The sequence below is a fragment of the Cricetulus griseus genome, chromosome 3, assembly GCF_003668045.3.
Source record: "Cricetulus griseus strain 17A/GY chromosome 3, alternate assembly CriGri-PICRH-1.0, whole genome shotgun sequence".
NCBI classification, from domain to species: Eukaryota; Metazoa; Chordata; class Mammalia; order Rodentia; family Cricetidae; genus Cricetulus; species Cricetulus griseus.
The window spans coordinates 98,536,890-98,558,402 of NC_048596.1; the positions used below are offsets into that span (position 1 = coordinate 98,536,890).

At 50.8% G+C, this 21,513-nt stretch overlaps 1 protein-coding gene across 1 annotated transcript; it reads left to right on the forward strand.

The window, feature by feature from the left end:
* Positions 1-65: 65 nt before the first annotated feature.
* On the forward strand, positions 66-14,821 carry P2ry2 (purinergic receptor P2Y2). Its single transcript, XM_027407810.2, has 3 exons — positions 66-204; positions 7,843-8,033; positions 12,692-14,821. Exon 3 carries the CDS (start codon positions 12,696-12,698, stop codon positions 13,821-13,823), a length of 1,128 nt encoding a protein of 375 aa, XP_027263611.1. The 5' UTR covers positions 66-204; positions 7,843-8,033; positions 12,692-12,695; the 3' UTR covers positions 13,824-14,821.
* Positions 14,822-21,513: the final 6,692 nt, after the last annotated feature.

The window sequence follows — 21,513 nt, forward strand, 5'->3', positions numbered from 1 at the left end:
AGAGCGGAACGGACGCCGGGAGAGGTCGCCGCCGGGTGCGGCCTGGGAACTGGCGCTCCCGTCGACTCAGCGTCGGGCTGGAGAGCCCATTACGTGACTCTGTCCTGCCAGCCAGCTCCCAGCCCTCGTACTGAGCAAAACTGGACGGTGAGAGCGGCTGCCGGTGTGCTGTTGAACTTTGTCTCCTCTGGAACGTGGATCTTGGTGAGTGACACTCTGGCGTGTTTACCGGCATACTGGGGAAATCCGTGTGTTAGAGGGCGAATGCACACACCCTTGGGGTGTGAGTGGCTGAACTTGAATGAGTCTGTGTACCCCTGAGGCGTAAGTCTGTGGACAGAGAGACCCGGGAGTCCTGAGAATTCTTGAATTCCTTCCTCTCCCCCCAGAGTTACTCTGGGTGTCCCGCTGCGGCGGGAGGAGGGAGGGGGTAGGTGAGATAGGGAAGGCTCTGGGAGGGGTGGTGGTGGTGAAGTTTCATGTTAGGACAGTTAAGACTTTAATCTGTCTGGAAACTTTTAATCTGGCAGGTGGTGCTGTAGGAAGAAGGGTCAGAAGAAAGACAGTGCCCACCTCATTAGGGCGTGTGTGTGTGTGTGTGTGTGTGTGTGTGTGTGTGTGTGTGTGTGTGTGTGTGTGTGTGTGTGTGTCTGATCTCCAGGAGCTAGACCCAAGTGTAGATTCTGCTGGGAATTGGGAACTAGCTTTTCCAGTTTGGGGATTTAGAGGGCTAGGTGACTGCTGTTCTCAGAAAGACATCCCCAGAGTCCCTGGGTCAGCAGCCTTGTTTTGGATCAAGTTTGGAATAATGGCTTTTGAAGATCAGATTGGGCCCCCAGGGAAGTGTCAGTTATCTGTGGGTGGGAGTGGGAGGAAGGAGATTCTGTGGACAGCCAGCCTCTAATAAGCCTGCCAGTGCCAGTGTCGTCCTGCGTGAGGGATGGAGCAAGCCCTGCATAGAGGTCTGCTACTTTCTCCATGCTTCAGATTTTCCTGGGTTTTGAGGGGATGAGAAGGTTGACATACTGCACAATACTCAGAAATGACTGCCTAGCGTGCAGAGTGTGGTTGTGGCCTTTCCATTACCCCTTGCACCCACAACCCCATGAACCATTTGAAAGTGTGAGGACATCACCAAGGCCTCATGGGTGACACCAGGAGATCTTTAATTTCACACCTGTAATCTTGCTTTCTTTCCTTTTATTTACAAGTGCTTATGCTACTTATCCAAATATTGAATTGTTATTTGTTACAGTTTACAAAAATTCCTTATTTTATCCTCCTAAAGACTCCATGAGAAAGGTACTTTTGTTTGTTTGTTTGTTTGTTTGTTTGTTTTTCAAGACAGGGTTTCTCTGTATTGCTTTGGAGCCTGTCCTGGAACTCATTGTGTAGACCAGGCTGGCTTTGAACTCATAGAGATCCAACTGCCTCTGCCTCCCCAGTGCTGGGATTAAAGGCATTCGCCACCACTGCCCAGCTGAGAAAGGAACTATTACCTTTATTTTGTAGATGAGAAAATAGAGAATGTCTTGTCCAAGGTCACAAAGCCAGATAAACCTGGGACTCCTGCCTACCTGCCCCAGCTGAGGCCTCACCATCCAGGACCACAGTTCAGGATGAGGCTATGCCACTTGTTTCTAGGCTGGAGGCAGTTTGAATACTGGGTTCTTGCTGTGTTGCCCTGGCTGGCCTGGAACTCACTATGTGGACCAGGCTGACCTCAAGCTCCCAGAGATATCTGCTGGTAACCTAACTCTGAAAGTCTGGGATTAAAGACGTGTATTACCATGCCTGACTGCCTCCAACAGCCTTTCTTTGGGGCTTTCTTGTGGCCTAATTATCCAGATGTTTCTGGGATAATCACCACTATCCCCAGTTTACTCATAGGGCCCAGAAGATCTTGCTGACCTGCTGAGTAAGAAATACCCTCCATGGCATCTCTCTTCCCCCTTGGTGACTTCCCTGGGCCTGTGCACTCTCTAACCCATACTTACCCCCTGAGATGCCCTTGGGTTCCTAAACCACCAGTGCAGCCTAATGGGGAGAACCTGGCTGCAGGACCCTCCTTAATCTCTAGAAAAGTCAGCTAGTTGTGTTATGAAGCCAGGCCACCTCTGCCTTCTCACACTATCCCTGCCACCCAGCACAGATGGGGCACATAATAAGGGCCAGGAAGTATTTTGGAAATGGATGACCAGATGCAGGGGATATTCAGAAGAGAAAGGCCTTCTTTCGTGAAGAGCCACCATAGTAGTCCCCCACACACCCTTAAGACAGGGTCTTATGTAGGCTAGGCTGGCCTTGAACTCAGTCTGTTGAAAGACCTTTACTTCTAATCCTCCTGCCTCCACCTCTTGAATGCTGGGCTTGTAGACAAGTACCTGTTTTATTTGGTGCTGGCAATCAAAGCAAGGGCTTCATGCATTCTAGGTAAGCATTCTACCAACTGAGCTACATCCCAGCCCTTCCTTCAGTTGGGTTTTGAGAGAGAGTAGCTCCTCCATTACCCTGCCACCCAGACCCCGATGCCTATTTCAGTCTTGCTATAGAATGAGTAGCAGGATTCTCTGATGCAGAGAGTGGCATCCTAGACTTTGCTGCGCCCAACTTGATCCTCCATTTTGGTGTCACTGTCATTGCAGAAGAGAGGCCTAGGCCCTGGGACTCCCTCCAGCACAGTCTCCTGGAGAGTGCCTAGCCTCCAGTTCAATTTGTAAGAGGGACTTGCCCAGGCCTGCACTTGGGTAAGAAATGAGGCTCACCGGAGTCCCAGGACAAGAGTATAGGCTTTTCTACCTGTACCATTACAGTCCTCTCCGTGGTCACCCACCTTCCACACTCCCAGGTGCTAGCCGATTCCCATGTGGTATATCTTTGTAAGGGTCAGCTCTGCAAATGCCTTCCCTTTCTAAGTGGGAGAACAAGCTCTCAGCCTGGCATTTGAGCCCTTTCATGTGAATTCCTTGGCCCCCACACATTCCATGCCACCTAACCTTCCAAGTCAGGCACACAGGATCTCCGGGCACTTCCTCAACAGCCTGTACCCTCACCCACTGAGTCTTGGCTTGGGATTCCTCCCTCCCCATCTCTGTCTGCTTGACAAGCCCAGGTTATCTATTAAGACCAGCTTCCTGGTGAAGCTTCCCCTGACCAACTCCCCAAGATACAAGTTGTTACTGTCTCTGTGACCCTTAAGACTGTGAGTTACGACTGTGTTGCTCTGAGCACAAACTCCTGGGGTTCTGGAAACCTTAGCCAAGGGTTTTTGGAGCCACAGGAAACAGAATTTCAGACACAGCACCTGCTTCATTTGGCAGGTGAACTGAAGGAACAGCATGGAATTCAGGCAGTCTTGGGATTAGACTAGGAGAACCGCTGACCTGGGAATATTCCAAGGAGACCGTCTGTCTCACAGCATCCTGTACATCCTGTGATGAGAACCTGGATTCTCCCATATCATAAACTGGATGTTTCCTGCCCCTCCCCCAATATGGTCACAGTTTGGACCATGACCTCTGCCTCTCTACTGGGGACCCAGAGCAGGCCCTGTGGTGAGAAGTGTTGCAGGACCCTAGAATTCAGCCCTTTCTTGCTATGATGGGAAGATAGTGCCTGCAACTCAGGACTGTACACATCTTGCTTCCATGGGACCCCTCCCCCATGGCTCCCTGGTCTTATTCATTCTTCATGAGTTGCCCCATGGATCTGTGACTCTTCCAGTTTGAATAGTAAAGAATTCACATTCAGGAACTGGTTCTGATTAGATCCAGACTACACACCACAGCAGGCTCCAAGTTGGAGCCTGAACCCAGGGTTCTTGCTTCTTGGGTCTCGGTGGAGGCACTCAGCTGTGCTTGGCTAGGATGGAGTCTGGAACCCTGTTGTTCTGAGCCCATTTAGCCCATCTCTGAAGCCTGGTGCTGCACAGTGGGCCAAGGTGATTTGGAGTCCTGCCCTGGCTAGGTAGTCTCTTTCTCCTTAGAGTCTCAGCTTTGTTCTCTGTAGAGCCCTGGGGGCTCTCTGCCTCAGTGAGTGCTCCCACAACTGATATCTTGGGAGCTTTAGGGAAAGTGCTGGGAGCACAGGGGCCTTCTAGAATGGAGGTCTCATGCCACAGACATGCCATCTGAAACCATCAGAGGTCACCGCTGAGCTATGTCCCCAGACTAGGCCTGGTGCTCAGTGCTCATGGTATGACATACCAGGCACAGCTGGGGGAACTGCTGTCCTCTGATCCCTTGGAAGACATTTGGAGGGGGACAGGCAGTGACTTCTAGGCTCCTAATCCCATGATGCCCAGATTGCCCTGTATTGCACTGAAACCAGGGGGGTGCTTAGCAGCTCGGGTCACCTTGCCCAGATTTGTGCTCACTCTTCTTCCCGCCCACCTGATGCCTACTCATCTTTCTAACCACAGGTCAGGTGCCTCTTCTCCAGGAAACCTTCCCCAGCAGGGGCCTCCCCACCACCAGTGCCTCCTTTCCCAACAGAACCTCTTCAGCTTCCTTCAGGCCTGATCACCCTGAGTTGTCACTGTCTGTTTCTGGGTGTGCCTCCTTGACCTTGACAGTGACCATTTTGAGATTAGGGAAGAATGTAACCTCAGAGTCACAGGGGCAAACCTGGGGACAGCAGAGTGCAGGGGGCTCGGGACCTCCTTCCTCCTGAAGATGGGTGTGGGAGTGTGAGGTGCTGATCTTAAGTCAGCCTGGCGGTCACCCTTGACACTGTAGCCTCACCCATAATTCCTGCAGGACTACTTGCCCCTTTCGTCTTTTGGGGGTACCCCATCCTTCCTGTCTCTATCCTACATGGCAAGCTCCTCTCTTGTTATTCTGGTGTGTGTGTGTGTGTGTGTGTGTGTGTGTGTGTGTGTGTGTGAAGTTTTGCTCACAAGCAAATTCTGTTCTGTTAAGAGGAGATTGACATGTGGTCTGTGGGATTGACAGCTCTGTCCATCCAACCGCTGGGGAGGGCAGAACAGATTTCCCTCCCACCTTGTGCTTTCTCTTCCCTCCGTGTGTGTGTGTGTGTGTGTGTGTGTGTGTGTGTGTGTGTGTGCGCGCGCGCGTGCGCGTGTGTGCATGCATGGTTTTTGAGACAGGGTTTCTCTGTAGCTTTGGAGCCTGTCCTAGAACTCACTCTGTAGACTAGGCTGGCCTTGAACTCACAGAGATCTGCCTGCCTCTGCCTCCTGAGTGCTGAATGCTGTATTAAAGGCATGCACCACCACTGCCTGGTCTGGCTCTCCTCCCTCTTGATGCTGTTCTAAGTACAGTTTTCAGCTCCCCTCTCGAAGTCTCTTCCTGACAAAGGCAGGTGGGTAGCAGGGGCCTCTGGAGTGTGATAAGACCTCTCCCTTGCCCAGCTGGACAGGGTCCACCAGCCTAGCGGGTGGCACATTCCAGAGCCACCCTAGCAGAGGAGCAGGAATGTTGTTCAACCACCCAAGAAAGTCCACTGCCAGCCTAGGAACAGCTTCCTTCTCTTGGCTTTAGTCTTACTAGCCTGGGACTAGTGAGAAGGAACAGGTTAGAGTCGGCGAACCTCGTCTCCTGGAGATGGAACGAAGGGGCAGAGCTTTAGAGGCTTCTTGGGGATGGGATCTGGGCATTGCAGGGTGGGTAAGAGGTAGCAATCAGGAACACAGCAGAACTCTGCGCTGTTTGCTAGTTTTGTGTCCCTGAGGAGGTTTTTTTAGCCTGTCAGAACCTCCAGATTAAGTGAGAAGAGGCTTAGGAAGCCACCTAACGTAAAAATGGGGCAGAGAATGCTTAGTGCTCACCACCAGACTGATGGTTGAAGATGAGGGGAGCTGCCACTGAGTGAGATGGAACCCTGTGACCGCTTCAGTCATACTGAGACAGGAGCATGAGGGAGAAGGTGAAGATGGCAGGGACCTTGAGGGCAAGGCTGAGAACCTTGGATGTTAACCTGACAGCACTAAGGAGCTATGGAAGGGTTTGAACTCAAGGGCATGTGGTCAAAGGTGGACATTAAGAAGACCATGTGACTGAAGAGTTAAGGTTGGACAGGCAGAGTGGAGGGAGGAGAGGACTGTAGCAGAGAGGATGGTGAGTGCTTCAGGGGAAAGCTTAGTCCTATGTCTCTATTTCGGTGCAAAGAGCATACAAGCCCATCTAAGGAACTCCACTGGTTGAACTGGTAGGTTTTGGTGAGTGGTGGGCATCAGATGGGGCGGGGTATTGAGAGATGGGAACCCAGGAGGATGGTAGAGGCCCTTTGAGAGAGTGGTGTGCTCTGCCTTAGCTGGTTGGTCAGGCACCTCCTAAGGACAGACCTGGTGGGGGGGGGAGTGCACCTGGGTGGGGTCGGGTGAAATGGGGAGCTTAATCTTGCCACCAGACTCTTGGACAGACAACCAGATAGCAACCTACGCTCTGTCCTTGTGTCAGCCTAAAATACCAAGCTAGGTGCATCAAGTCATCAATGGCCAGGAGGCACTTCACAGGCCCTCTCTTAGTCCTGCACCCTACAGCCACCCATCTCCTCCTGCTCTCCCACCTTTACCCTGCACCTCCATCCTGGGGGCTCCACTCCCCCACTGTTGAGAAAGCAAGCAAGTGGGAAAAGATATTTGGGGGCTGGGGGCTGAAAACATAGCTCAGTGGTAGAGCATCAGCCTGGCATGCTTTGGCCCTGGATTCAATCCCCAGCACCAAAGGGAAAGTGTGTGTGTGTGTGTGTGTGTGTGTGTGTGTGTGTGTGTGTGTGTGTGTGTGTGCGCGTGTGTAGTGGTAGTGGTGGTGGTAGTAGAATACTTGCCTAGCATGTTTGAAGCCCTAGGTTATCTAGCCCCAGCACTACATAAAAAGGGTGTGGTAGCACACATCTATAATCCCAGCACTTGGGAGGTAAGGGCAGAAGAATCAGAAAGTCAAGTTCATCCTCAACTATACAGTGAGTTTGAGATCAGCCTGAGATCCATAGCACTCTGTCATAAGAGAAAAAAAGTTATTCAGGAGGTGGGTGTTGTGACCTGTCCATACAGAGGGTCCATCCCCCACACAGCTACCCTCTCTCTAGAAAATCCCCTGTGTCTGCTGTATATGAGGGGCTCCTAGCTCAGCTCTATCCTTGAGTTTCCTCCTCTGTCAAACAGGGATTCAGCTCAGGTAGCTTCCATGGACTGTAGCAGGCCTCATCTAGACCATGTCAATATGCCCCCTGCATGTGCACATGAATGAGAATAAAAGTGTGTGCTTTGGGTGTCTGTGTGCATTTGTACCTGTGTGTTTGTGTATTTATAACATCTGTGGAGGAATGTCCACCTGTGTGGAATGAAGAGGAGAGGACTCCAGTTAGACACCTATCCTGGGCAAAGGTATGTTGGCAGTACTGTGCAGTATATCCTGAGCCAAGAGGCTATTGACTGTTTCCTGCTGTGGGGCTGAAGTGCAGAATCAGGGCCAAGGGAAGGGACATTGGAGACTTGGCTCAGCTCTGTAGATACCAGGGGAGATCTTCCACAAACCTCCTTCCTGTGAAAGGGGGTGCCTGAGAAGGAGGCCATGTGCAGCCCAGCCCATTCCTGGAACATATGAGCTAGCAGGGGATAGCAGGGTGTGTGGGCGTGCAGAGGGCACTGTGACCAGGACAAGCACACCGGGTCTCCTCTTGGCTTCTTTGGATCTACAGTCCACAGTTAAATCAGAGGAGGCAATCTGTGTGTGTGTGTGTGTGTGTGTGTGTGTGTGTGTGTGTGTGAGAGAGAGAGAGAGAGAGAGAGAGAGAGAGAGAGAGAGAGAGAGAGAGAGACATGGCCTGGATGGCAGATTTTGAGCTCACATTTGCTTCTTCATCTCTGGGTGTCTGCAGGAGCCCTCAAGGCAGCTGCTTGGTCTGAAAAATGCTGGAGGCTGGGTGTGGCCCCAGGCCCAGGAACCTGTTCTTCCTGTTTCCTGCCTCAGTCCCAGCAGCTGGTCCAGGCCTGAGCATTTATGAGTGAAGAACTGGAGCAGGCGTTGAGCATCCTCACCGCACCAAGAGCAGGAGCTGATCGGGTCCAGGTGTGTGGGGCAGGTCCACTGGCTGGGAGGCTGGGCATTTTCTGTGTGTGTGCATTGAATTCTGCTTACATCAATGGGATCCAAGGCAGGGACCCTGCTCTGCTCCTTTATTCCAGGCTCTGTTGAATTCAGGCTCTGCAGCCAGACAGCCCTCAGTGTCAAGCCTATTTTTTCCAACTCCTTCCAGTATAACCAAAACAAATTGCTTAACCTATATGTAGGTATTTACCAGGGGCTGAACACTGCCTTGTGGAAGCTGCTTAAACCTAATGAGATCCCTAGTGAACAGGAAGGGTAGCAGAGAAGACTACAGCATGTGGAGCTGGTTAGACTGAGCTAGACATGGGCCAGGTAAAGTATGGGGTTGCCTCAGCCTGCTGACTAATCCCAGACTGCTTCCCTGGCTATAGCATAGAAGGGCAGGGTCTTCTGGGTCCTGTCCAAGTTGAACAAAAGAAGTAGTCTAAGGATCCCTCTGGGGCAGGAGAAGGACTTGGGTGGCTTGAGCCACATGACTTGTGGGCTCAGCTCTTCTGGGTTCCTACAGCCTCTAGTGCATCATTTACTCATTCATTCATCCATTCATCCTTTCTTTCTTGCAATAACTGCTTGCAGGTTGGGCCTCTTGCTGGGCTATAGGTACAGGGAAAATCGTCACAGGGATGTAGCCTTCAAAGAAATGTATTGGGGTTGGAGTAGAAAGACAAATTAGCATAAGGCTGGAGACATGGCCTGAGGGATTAGTGGAATGAGCAAGTCTCAGTGATAAGGGACATTGAGAAATAGCCTGGAGAAATGGGTGGGATGAGTCTTAAGGGATTGTTCTGGAATGGGTTTTGGAACAGTCAGTGCACAGTGAACGAAGGTGAGGAGGCCTGGAAGGGTTCTCTAGGGCTCACTTCTCCATTAAACTGGGAGTTCCTGGGACACTGCCAGCCAGAGCTGGGCACAGCAGAGCCAGCCAATGTGAGGGGGCCGGTGACCAAGTCAGACGGAGCAGCATCCATGGAGCTGAGGTGAGATCTCAAGGGTGGTAGGGATCAGGACTTGGTGCTAAGGGAGAGGGCTGGGGACTGGCAAATGGGCTTTATATGTTAGTGAGCTGGTCCAGGGAAGGAAGGAGAGGTGGGCAGGGACAGTCTGGACCAGGGCCATTGTAATAGAACTCTCAGCTGGCCTGGAGGACAGGGTGCCTTAAAACAGGTGGAAAGGGAAGCTTGCTCCCTGGTTCTGGGGACAAGGAAGTCTCCACCCTGCCTTAAGTGTCAGTGATTCCACCAGCAGGGAACAGCGGTGAATTAGTGATGTTGACTAGAGAGAAGGCAAGGAGAGGACCTGACACTGCCTCTGAGTGGAGACCAGGGGTGGGCAGGAATAGAGCAGGCCTAAAGGTGACAGCATTGTTAGGTTAGAAGCACTCTGTCTTCAGCAGGGCAGAGCTCCTCCTGAGGGGAGGCTGGGAACTACCGTCTCCAAGGTGGGGGATTTGACACCTGAGAGGGAGGAGGGCTTCTTATCTGGGACCTTCAGTCCAAATAATCTGCTCCCTGCCTGCCACTAAGAGTTAAATTGTTATTGTCATTTTGTTTTGCTTTGCCAATGTAGATTTATTATGGAAAAATGAGAAAAGAATTCCCTAAAGTCCCTCCAAGAGAGGAAGACTACGGTTTTTAAAACATTGTTGTTATTAAAATTACTATTTCTTGGAGCTGGAGAGATAGATGGTTTAATAGTTTTCTTGCAGAGGATCCAGGTTTGATCCCCACTTGGCGGTTCACAACCATTTGTAACTCCAGTTCCAGGGAACTGTATGCCTTATTTAGGTTGCATGACAGTACACGTGTATTCAGGCAAAAACTCATACTTGTACATTGTTAAATTATTATTTCTGGGCTGGAGAAAGACTCGGTAGCTAAGAGCTATTGCTGCTGTTGCAGAGGACCCAGCACCCACAAGGTGGCTCACAGCCACCTCTAACTCCAGTTCCAGGGATTCTGACCCACCTTCTGATCTCTTGCAGGTATTAGGCACACACATGTTACATGTACATATATGCAGGCAAAAAAAAAACAAACCCATATACATAAAATAAATAAGTTTTTAATTTTGAACTTGTTCAATAAGATAAGATTTAACCACACAATCTGGTTCTCTGTAGCCATACAACGTTATTATTTCAGGAAAATGAAAGCGAAGGAAGCAAATTATCCACTGCTTGCCACATGCATTGTGTCAAGTCTTGCCTTAGGCCCCTTTGGACAAAACTTTTCTACTCTAGCCCAGGCAGAGTTATAGTTTTCTTTTCATCCCCACACTTCATATTTGTGATATCAGTTGTTTGTTTATTTTGTGTGTCTGTGAATGTCTGCAGTGCACATGTGCACAGCACACACAGGAAGGTCAGAGGACCACTTGGGAGTCTCTCCTCCTACTGTGTGGGGTCCTTGGATTGACCTCAGTCTTGGCAGCAAGAACCTTTACCCTGTGAGTCATCTCATCAGCTCCCCCTCCCCAACTATTTGTTTCGAGACAATCTTTCTATGTAGCCCAAGCTGGCTTCAAACCCCTGTTACTCGTGCCTCAGCCTCCCCAAGTGCTGGAATGACAGATGTGTGGCCTCCTCATGCTAATCTGAAAGAGCTCTTACTGGTCACAGGATGGGTGGAGAGAACAGAAAAGGTGGCCACCAGCCCTCCAGGCATTCATTGTCCCCTGGCTGGTCAGGCCCTGTGAATAACATAGGGACAAAGTAGAAGACACAAAGAGGGTAGAAAGGCATGGGTGCAAAAGGTACTCTCCTCTTCCCCATTCCAGAAGCAACGCCAGACTTCCTGGACTCTTCAGGAAGGTCACTGCTCCATCCAGTTGTCTCCTCCAGGTGGAGAACAGGATTGCTGTACACAGACGTAGAAAGTACCAGAATATGGTAGTAACACCTTTAGAAAAAGTTGAGGCTGGGTGGTGGTAGTTCATGTCTTTAATCCTAGTACTTAATAGGGGTAGGCAGAGGCAGGCAGATCATCCTGGGTTCAAAGCCAGCCTAACTCTAACCCTAACCCTAAGCAGGACAGCCAGGATCACACGGAGAAACCCTGTTTTGAAAATCTGAAGAAAAAACATTGAACAAGGGGCTGGAGAGATGTCTCAGTGGTTAGGAGCTCACTTGTTGCTCTTGTATAAGACTGGGGTTCTGTTCCCAGCACCCAAAAAGCAGCTCCATAGCTCCAGTTCCAGTGACTCTTCTGACCTCTGCAGGCACCAAGCACACACTTGAGGCACAGATATACACACATACACACACCCAAAAAATTTAAAACCTGAAAAAGAAAGTTGAGCAAGAAACTTTCATGTGGAAGAGGGAGACCCTTGCAAATTCTCCAGCCCCCAGAGAATAGAGGATGAGTTTAAAAGCTAGGAGTCTGTGAGGACTGCTGGATGCCCAGGCCGGAGAAGCCTCAGTGGGCAGTGGTACTGGGGTGCGGAAGAGGGCCATTCTTGAGGTCCCTTCCTATAATCTGAAATCATACCCCTCTGTATAGCCAAATGTTCTTTGGATCACCAGCTCCCGAATACTGACACAGAGACATTTTATTAACTATGAACACTTGGCCTTAGCTTAGGCTTGTTCCCAACTAGCTCTTCAAACTAAAATTAAGCCATTTATATTAACCTAAGTTCTGCCACGTGGTTCATTGCCTCTCCTCCATACCGTATGTCCACTTCCTCCATGTCTAGCTGGCAAATCCCCAGCCTCTCAGATTCTTCCCATGAGTTCCTCTCTCTCCTGGGAAGTCCCACCTATCCTCTCTTGCCTAGCTATTGGCCACTCAGCTCTTTGTTAAACCAATCAAAAGGTGCCTTAGGCAGGTGAGGTAAAACAGAGACATCTTTACACAGTGTCATCAAATACCCAGCAACACCTCTGGAACCTCCAAGCCTCTGAGTCCTCGACCTTGAACTCTGTGATCCAGGAGTTTAGAGCAAGGGTCAGTCAGCAGGTTCTAGAGTGACTATTTTAGACTTTAAAGACCATGTGGCCTTGATGACAACTGCTCAACCCAACAGATGGGTGTGGCTGTGTTCCCATAGTGCTTCACTTTCAAAAGCAAGCTGATGAGAGGGAGTCAGCCCTCAGACTACCACTTGCTCACCCTGTTGTGAGGTTAGAATTATGTGATGCTGGTTTTCATGAATCTCACAAGTTTCTGAGATTTTAGGAGATTCTGGGTCCAGGAGAGGTGCAGATCACATGACAATGAAAGTTTTGACTTGGGTAAACAAATGGGTTTTTCGGTTTTTGGTTTTTTTTTGTAGATGATCTTTCTGTTGTTATTTTGTTTGTTTGTTTTGAGACAGGGTCTTACTATGTAGCCCAAGCTGACCTCTGGCTGACTACACAACCCAAGCAGGTCTTGAACTCACAATTCTCCTGCCTCTGCCTCCCAAGTGTTAGGATTACAGGAGTGAGCCTCCACATCTGGCTTAGGCAAATCTTTAGTATGTGTGTTACTGGGGTATGAACCCAGGGCCTTCTGCATGCTAAGCAAGTGTTCTGTCACCAAGCTGTATCTCTTGCCCTAGGCAAATCTTAACAAGGGCGCAGGGCCCCTATGAGCACCAGTCCTGATGGCTTCCTCTCATACCTCCCTTTCCCACAGGGCAATGGCAGCAGACCTGGACCCCTGGAATAGCACCATTAATGGTACCTGGGAGGGGGATGAACTGGGCTACAAGTGCCGCTTCAACGAGGACTTCAAGTACGTGTTGCTGCCCGTGTCATATGGCGTGGTGTGCGTGCTCGGGTTGTGCCTGAACGTCGTGGCTCTCTACATCTTCCTGTGCCGCCTCAAGACCTGGAATGCCTCCACCACGTACATGTTTCACCTGGCGGTTTCTGACTCTCTCTACGCAGCCTCCCTGCCACTGCTGGTTTATTACTATGCCCGGGGTGACCACTGGCCATTCAGCACCGTGCTCTGCAAACTGGTGCGATTCCTTTTCTACACCAACCTCTACTGCAGCATCCTCTTCCTCACCTGCATCAGCGTGCACCGGTGCCTGGGAGTCTTGCGTCCTCTGCACTCCCTGCGCTGGGGCCGGGCCCGCTATGCGCGCCGAGTGGCTGCCGTGGTGTGGGTCCTGGTGCTGGCCTGCCAGGCACCTGTGCTCTACTTCGTCACCACCAGTGTGCGGGGGACCCGCATCACCTGTCACGACACCTCGGCCCGAGAGCTCTTCAGTCATTTTGTGGCCTACAGCTCCGTCATGTTGAGTCTGCTCTTTGCTGTGCCCTTTTCAGTCATCCTGGTCTGTTACGTGCTCATGGCTCGGCGGCTGCTCAAACCTGCTTATGGGACCACAGGAGGCCTGCCTCGGGCCAAGCGCAAGTCTGTGCGAACCATTGCCCTGGTGCTGGCCGTTTTTACCCTCTGCTTCCTGCCTTTCCATGTCACCCGCACCCTCTACTACTCCTTTCGATCACTTGACCTCAGTTGCCACACCCTCAATGCCATCAACATGGCATACAAGATCACCCGGCCACTGGCCAGCGCCAACAGTTGTCTTGACCCAGTGCTCTACTTCCTGGCGGGGCAGAGACTGGTCCGTTTTGCCCGAGATGCCAAGCCACCCACAGAGCCCAGCCCCAGCCCCCAGGCTCGTCGCAGGCTGGGCCTGCACAGGTCTCACAGAACTGACACAGTGAGGAAAGACGTGTCGATCAGCAGTGATGACTCAAAACGGACAGAGTCCACACCAGCTGGGAGCGAGACTAAGGACATTCGACTATAGGTCAGAGCCCCTCAGGCATGTGCTAGTTCATGTGGGGGAAGCTGTAGGGGACCAAGGCCTGTTCAAATGGGCCAATGTCCTCTGATACGGATCATCAGCAATTCTCTCCCCGAGATCCCAAAGTCCCCAGTCATTTGTAAGTGAGCTGGAAAATCCTATTTTAGGAAAGGCAGTAACACCTGACCCCCATGCAGACAGCTGCTGTTTCTGCCAAGGTTGGGGTTCAGGCAGGCTGAGGTTCAGCCTCCTAAGTCCAAGGGAGAAGCAAGTCCAGAGAAGAGCAGCAGAGTCTGGACCAGGAGTGGGATCACAAGGTGACTGATTAGAGGACTAAGTCCTGTGGGTAAGCAGGGCTGAGTTCCCATGGTGGCCTGGGATGGAACTGGGCACTACAGTGGACTGGGCTCAGAGGAAGACCCTCAGGCCAAAAGACAAACATTTGAGAAATGATGTTGGATCCATCTGGCTGGCTCAGGCTCCCCTGGGCTGGAAGCCAGGTGGAAACCATAATTTATATCAAAGGCTGTGCTGCTGCATGGTCAGAGGACAGGGCCTGATCTACACAAAGGCCTGTTATCTCTGCCACTTGCCTTCTGACCACTGCCTCCCGGGAGTCTCGTATCAGGGACCCCTCTTCAGACCCCCAGGTCAACCCCGCTTTTAAGCCACTTGTCTTCTATAGTATACTATGCCAAGCATGGAGAAGAGTCAAGTAGGGTTCTAGTTCTTGGGGTTCACACAACTTCACATGTGTTGGTAAATGTCAACCCTTTTAACTGACTGGGAGGGGGGCCCTTTATAACACTGCCACTTGTTGTGGGACAAGTAACCCCACCACCGAACAAATTTCAGTTTCAAATTACCAACACAATGACGGCCTCTTTACAAAATTCCTGAAAATTAACTACTGTTTCTTTTTTTGTGGGGAGTGGGGAGGCGGCGTTGCTGGTCAGACAGGGTCTCAGGTAATAAAATGTGGCCATGTAGTTGAACCTCAACTCCTTACCCTCTTGTCTCCATCTCTAAAGTGCTGGGATTACAGGCAGGTGCCACACTTGTCCAACAACTGGTGCAGGGTACCACACTGTGTAGCTGGGACTGTGAGACCCCTGGTCAGGGAGGGTTCCATAGAATGCAAGAAAGGGGATGGGGCCAGCTCAGAGCTTGAAGTGGGAATAGGCACATGTGACAGCTCTCACTTGACAAGGAGATCTCTCTAAGGACCGTCTCCCCATCCCACCTTGTCTGCCTCCTACAACTCTACTCTCGCCTCCCTGCCGTTAAAGGTCGGGAGTTGCTCTCTGTGCATTCTGTTCTTGTGAGGTGTTGCTTGGAATGACCCGGAATTCCTGGGCTCCAAGGATCCACCTCAGCCCTCTAAGTAGCTGGTTTATACGCAGTCTTTCCATATAGTTTACCTCCAGAGCGCCCTCAAGTGACAAGGAGCCATCACAGGCCAGGACTCATAGTCTGTGTTCATTCTACAGTTAGTGTACCTGGAGTCCCTCTGGCTTCAATAACTCCCACTTATGGACTGTCCTGGGTCTTTCTTGAAGGCCTGAACCTGTGTTTTTAACACTGCTCAGGCAGACCCTGCTTACAGGGAAGCTGAGAGCTGTGACGAGACCTGGAGGCACAGATGCCCATCATGACTTGGAGGCCTGCAGTCTTCACCTGTGGGTGGACATAGAGCTGTTTTCACTATGGACAAGAGTCCCCCCTAGTCTCCATTCTCCCCCCCCATCGCTGCTCTGGAGACCAGAGAACTCAGCACCCATGTGGCTAGGGACCACACACTCTTGTTCCCAGGAAGCTTTCTTTGATTTTGGAGGACACAGGGTCTAGGGGACCTAGTTCTGTGGCAGCCACTGGTAGTGGTGCTTCCTAGGGGAACCAGGGATAAGCCTGTGGTCCCACATCAAGGAGCCAATCAAACTGCCTGTGCCCTTGGCACAGACATGTAGCCGCGCAGCCCAGCATCCAGGCCGCTTGCCTGGCGGGTAAGATTCCTGACCCTTCTGCCTTGCTATTTTCAGCCCAAGTAAGACCAAGATTTTCCACCAGCCCCAGACCATTGTCCAACAATGACGAGAGGTGACCTGCCTGTCCTCAAAATATCTCTGTTTGCCCTCTGGGACTCCTTGCCCACTCCCCACCCCGACAACACGTCCTAGAGCTGCTCCTGAAGGCCACTGTGAAAGGGCACAGGAGCCAACCAGCCACTAGACAAGAGCCCAAGGGTTGTCCAGCCCAGCTGCAGACTCAAGGCCAGAGGGAGGAGGGGCCATGTCGAAGGTCAGTGTGGTTCCTGGGCATCAGCCAGGGTAGGGGCTGTTCCTGTTGCTGTGCCACTCCTTCAGTATAGGTCAGTGACGTCATGAATGTCCTGCACCCCTGCACTGCCCAGCTCTACCCTCCACCCCCCAGAGCTGGAGAATTGTGACCAGGGACTTAACACAGGGGAACCAGAAGGGCAAACTGGACAAAAAAGGGTAAAAGCATACTGGTCTCTATAGCTGCTGTTCTCAGTTAAGAACATGTGACCAGGCATGGCCCCTCAGACCCAAAGGTCTCTTTCCTGGATCAAGGGGAGGATCCTTAGGTCCCTTGTCCTCCAAGATCAGAAAAGATGCTAGACAACATGTCCATCATGCCTAGTTGCTCCTTTCTTGGTATGTGTCAGGTCACCATGCCAGCACGATGCTATCATTGTGGCAGATTTGGGCTGGTCTGTTTAGAATGGATTGTAGGGTCTGGAGCTCATGTACTGGCCTGCATCTCAGGCACCAAACAGTACTCACGGAGGAGGAATCAGGAGGGGGTGGTATGGTCCAGGAAGGCTGCAGGTAACAAGGCCAAGGGTGGCCAAGTCAAGAAAGAGTTCAGAACCCCAGAGGTCCCAGTGATCCTCTAGTACCCCACACTGCCACAGGGCAGGAGTGTCTGCCAGCGTTCTTTCCCCTGACTTGGGCCCAGTCACTGTGGTGGGAGGGGCAACACACACATTTGGTTTGAAGGTCACACCTACTCTTCCAACATAGTCCCATTGCTCCATCTCACAGCATCTCACTTTGTCATCTCAGTGAGATACAACCTTCCATATAGGCTCTCACCTGGGCTTACACACACACACACACACACACACACACACACACACACCACTTAGTCCAGCGTCTGCCACACAGAAAATGTTCCACACACACACTGCCAGGGACATGAGCCCTTGGACCTAGACCTCCCAGAGCCTGGTGGGTAAGTGCCTGGGGCCCTCTTGCTCAGACCCTGAGACTAACATTCTTACCCCCACAGTCTGTGGAAGAAAGGATGAAGGTCTATCCTAGCGAAACTGTACCCTCAATTCCACCCTGCTGGGTATTGGGTAGCTTCTAGGTGCACAGGCCTATGGGTGCTTCCAGACCTTTGTCTTAAAATGGCAACAGAGAGGGGAAGAACAGATGGTGAGGCAGGGGAAGGAGGAGAGCACTTCTCTCCACCCAGAGTAAGCCTGACTATCTGTCCCTGGCTGCTTGTGCCCACCATGGCAGTCTGTGGCCACACCCCCACTCAAGCGAGTGTTCTGAGATCCAGAATGGAAGAACTGTCACAGAAGGTAACAAATGGTCAGCTTTTGCTGTGTGACCTGAGGGTTCCTACTTGAGCACTCTGGGCAAGTCTGAAGGTATTGCTTCTGGCTTCTGGTTCTTTTATCAAGGCATCAGGAGCCCAGACCTTCAAGGTACAACTGCTGTTCTCTAAGGTTTGCCAAGCCCATCAAAAGGTGAAGGGACTCCACTGTACCACATGGTGCCACACTGTTCCGCATGGTAAACTGCTCTTGTGGGTGAGGAGGGCAGCCAGGTTTTTCCTAGGGACACAGGAAAGAGCATGGAGCCCAAAGGTCAAGACCCATCTCCCTCTGCCCGTGTTGGCAAGACCTGCTTCTGTTCCCTGGGCCTCAGTTTCCCCATACTTGAGAGCTGGCTTTGTCTATCCTGTCTTTGTTCAGAAGGGGCTTTCTGAGTTTGCCCTGGTTTCTGCACCAACTCAGCTGGGTGTCCTGTTTCAGCTCTGTCCCAGCCAGGAACAATGAACCAGTCACTTGTTGGACCAAACCCTGTCCCCAGGGTCTCCACCCACTAATGTTGGACTATTGTCAGCAATGGAGTCAAAAAAGGACTTTCCACTCACAACACAATGATTCCCCCTAGACCATTGTCTAGCAGTGACGTGGGGGATCCGCCTGCCTCAAAATATCCCCTGTGCCCATCCTCAGGCCTTCCTACCCTGCTCCTCACCTCCCCACTGACATAATTTCCTGGGGCTGTTGACACTTGATGGCTACAAAACAGCACAAACAGCTTTCCTTGTTTGGTTTCAGAGGATGGACTGCAGACCCAGAGAGGGCTGTGCCCTGTCCAAGCTCACACAGGAGTCAGAACAGAGCCTACACATGCCCAAAGCCACACAGAAATCAGGGTGAAGCCTAGCCATGAGCCAATAGCTCTCTGTTCCTGCTGCCTCAGCCACCCCCAGTAGCTCTAGATAAGATTCAAAGGCCTGGGGGAAGGGGAGATCATAGAAATCTAGGTGGTGGGGGGGAGGGGTTCCTAGAAGTCTAGGTGGTGGGGGAGAGAGGTAACAGGGCTCAATCTCCGGTTCTTGTCTCTGGCAAAGGCCTGGATTTCCAGTTCTTACCAAATGTGGTTCTTAGGGACCGAATGTGCCCTCCCCAAATTCCTGTGCTGAAATTCTAAGTGTCTACCAGATGTGATGGCGCATACCAGTGTAATCCCAGCACTGGAGAGGCGAGGCAGGAGATCAGGAGCTCATGGCCATCCTTGGCAACTTAGAGAGTTCATTGCAGACCAGGTACATAAAACTCTGTCTCAAACAAATACCCAAGAAATTTTGGGGGAGGTAAGTCTTGGTAAGGTAACTAGGCCATGAGGATGGAGACCCCATGAATGGAATTAATGCCTATATTGGCCAGCTTTCAGTTGCTGTAACAAAATACTGAAAGTAGTAAACATAAAGAGAAAAAGGTTGGGGTCGAGGGAGACCTGGGTGGCTGGTTTGGGGTCTAGGGGTTATTATTTTGAGACTGTATCATATAGCCCAGGCTATGTGACATTGCTGTCTCAACTTCCTAAGTGTTGGGATTACAGGCAAACACCACATCACATTCCAGTAGGAAAGGTATATTCTGACTCAGAGTAAAGAGTTTCCAGTCCACAACTCATTTGTCCTGTGGCTTCAGGCAGCCTGAGAAGCCTAAGTTTGATCACTGGGAACAACATGGTGGAGAGAACCAACTTTGGACCACAGTACTGCGATCCACACGGCACCACAACACACACAAACAAATGTGAATTTTTTAAAGATTTATTTATTTATGATGTATATACAATGTTCTGAACACATGTATGCCTGCACGCCAGAAGAGAGCACCAGATCTCGTTACAGATGGTTGTGAAACAACATGCGGTTCCTGGGAATTGAACTCAGGACCTCTGTTAAGAGCAGATGCTCTTAACCTGAGAGCCATCTCTCCAGCTCACAAATGTGATTCTAAGAGTTGTTGAAAGGGAGCCCAGACAGCCAATGCTACAGAGGTCTCTCTAAACCCTGTCTTGGGGGGAAAAAGCAGGCAGGGAGCCTCAGAAAGCTCTCTCATCTCTCTGTGCCATGTGAGGGTACCACCGGAAGTTGGTGTGTTGTAACTGGGAACAACCCAATCATGTGACCTCAAGTCACTAGCCTCCAGACCGATGAGATCAGTGTCCACTGTGGATAAGCCATTGAGCTTACAGCACTTGTTGCAGTAGCTTCAGAAAAGACCGTTTCTGGGGATGGAGAGCCAGCTCCGCAGTTAAAAACACTTGTTTCTCTGGCAGAGAACCCAAACTTAGTTCCCAGCATCTATGTGGTGGTTCACAGTGTCAGGGGATCTGATCCCTTCTTCTGACCTCCGTGGACACCAAACACACATGTAGTACACATACCTAGATGCAGGCAAAATGTTCATTCACATATACATAAAATAAATCTTATTTAAAAAAAAAGAAAAAAAGAAAAAGACCCCTTAGTCTGTGGTGAGTTTGGAGTTCAAGGAAAAGCTCTAGGGAAATAAGTCGGCTGGGAACACAGGGACAAGGGCAGCAGGCAAGGGCCCAGGCCACCACCATCCCCACTCACGGGGTTGCAAATTCAGGCTCTTTCTCTGGCAGGCAGGACTAATCCTCCTCTCCCCATTAATGACCAGCAAAGATGTCTGGGGCCTGAGTGTGAACGGTTGTGTTCTTCCCATCCAAGCTGCTGCTGGCTGATGCTTGATTTCCCCTTCCTGTACTGACACTGCACCCTTGGCCAGCTCTAATGCTCTGAGTCACTTAGGGTAACTGATAAAGTTCACTGGAATTTGAGATTTCAGTTCCTGCTTGAATTAATGCTCAGCCTTCCTCCTGGCACTTGTCTCCTTCCCCTCCCCTCTCTTCCTCTGAGCAACTCTCTGCTGAGGCCACTGGGCAGGGAGTGGGCAGAGACCGTCTGAGGCTGGGGCTTGTACACCTGGCTCCCTGCCACCTGAAAGGTTCCTTTTAGTGGCTTCCACTCAGGCGAAGCCAGGACTCTTGACTTCACTGAAGAAAAGAATTTCCAGGCTAGCAAGATGGCTATGCTTGGCTGCCCACGCCTCTGATAAAATAAATAAATAAATAAGTCCAAGTCCTAGAGAGGCAGAGGCAGGAGGATCTCTGAGTTCTAGGCTAGCTAGAGCTACACAATGAGACCCTGTCTCAAAACCACAAAACAAAACCACAAAACAAAAAGAAAGGAGACCGTCACCAAGCCTGACAGCTCACATGATAGGAGAGAATTGACTCACAATTTGTTCTATGATCTCCACATAAAACACCATAGTGCTCATGCTCACTCGTGTGTGTGTGTGTGTGTGTGTGTGTGTGTGTGTGTGTGTGTGTGTGTGTGTGTGTGTATGTGTGTGTGTGTGCACGCATGTACTGTGGTTGTAGCTCAGCTGGAGAGTACTTGTCTGTCACATATAAAGCCCAGGGGTTGATCTCCAACACCACATAGAACTGGGCATGGTGGTACACACCTGAAATCCCAGCCCTGATATCCTGAAATCCCAGCCCCTGGGAGTCGGGGGTTGGGGGCTGGGGATGGGTAAGCAGAGGCAGGGAGCTCAGAAAGTCAATGCCAGCTTTGGTATCATGGTGAGTTTGAGGCCAGCTTGGGACATAGAGCCTCTATCTTTTATTATTGTTGTTTGTTTTTTGAAACAGAGTTTCTTGGTGTAACAGCTCTGGTTCCTGAGTGCTGGGACTAAAGGTGTGAGCCACCCCTACCCTTAGAGCCTCTGTCTTAAGATGGTGTTTTTTTTTTTTATTTAAAAAATTTAAATTACACAATCAAGTTTTTATGCCCCACCCCCTGATGTTGTGGGATATTTGTACACTATGTGAAGACATATTGCTGTGATTGGTTTAATAACGAGCTGAACAGCCAATAGCTAGGCAGGGGGTATAGGCCTGGCTTCTGGTAGAGAGAGAACTCTGGGAAGAAGGCAGAGTCACCAGTCAAACATAGAGGAAGCAGCATGGGCAATATGGAGACATGAGGCAATAAGCCACATGACAGAAATGTAGATTAAATGGATTAATTTAAGTTATAA

Coding starts and splice junctions, on each gene's coding strand:
- P2ry2 (XM_027407810.2), top strand. CDS start 12,696: ATGGCAGCAGACCTGGACCCCTGGAATAGCACCATTAATGGTACCTGG.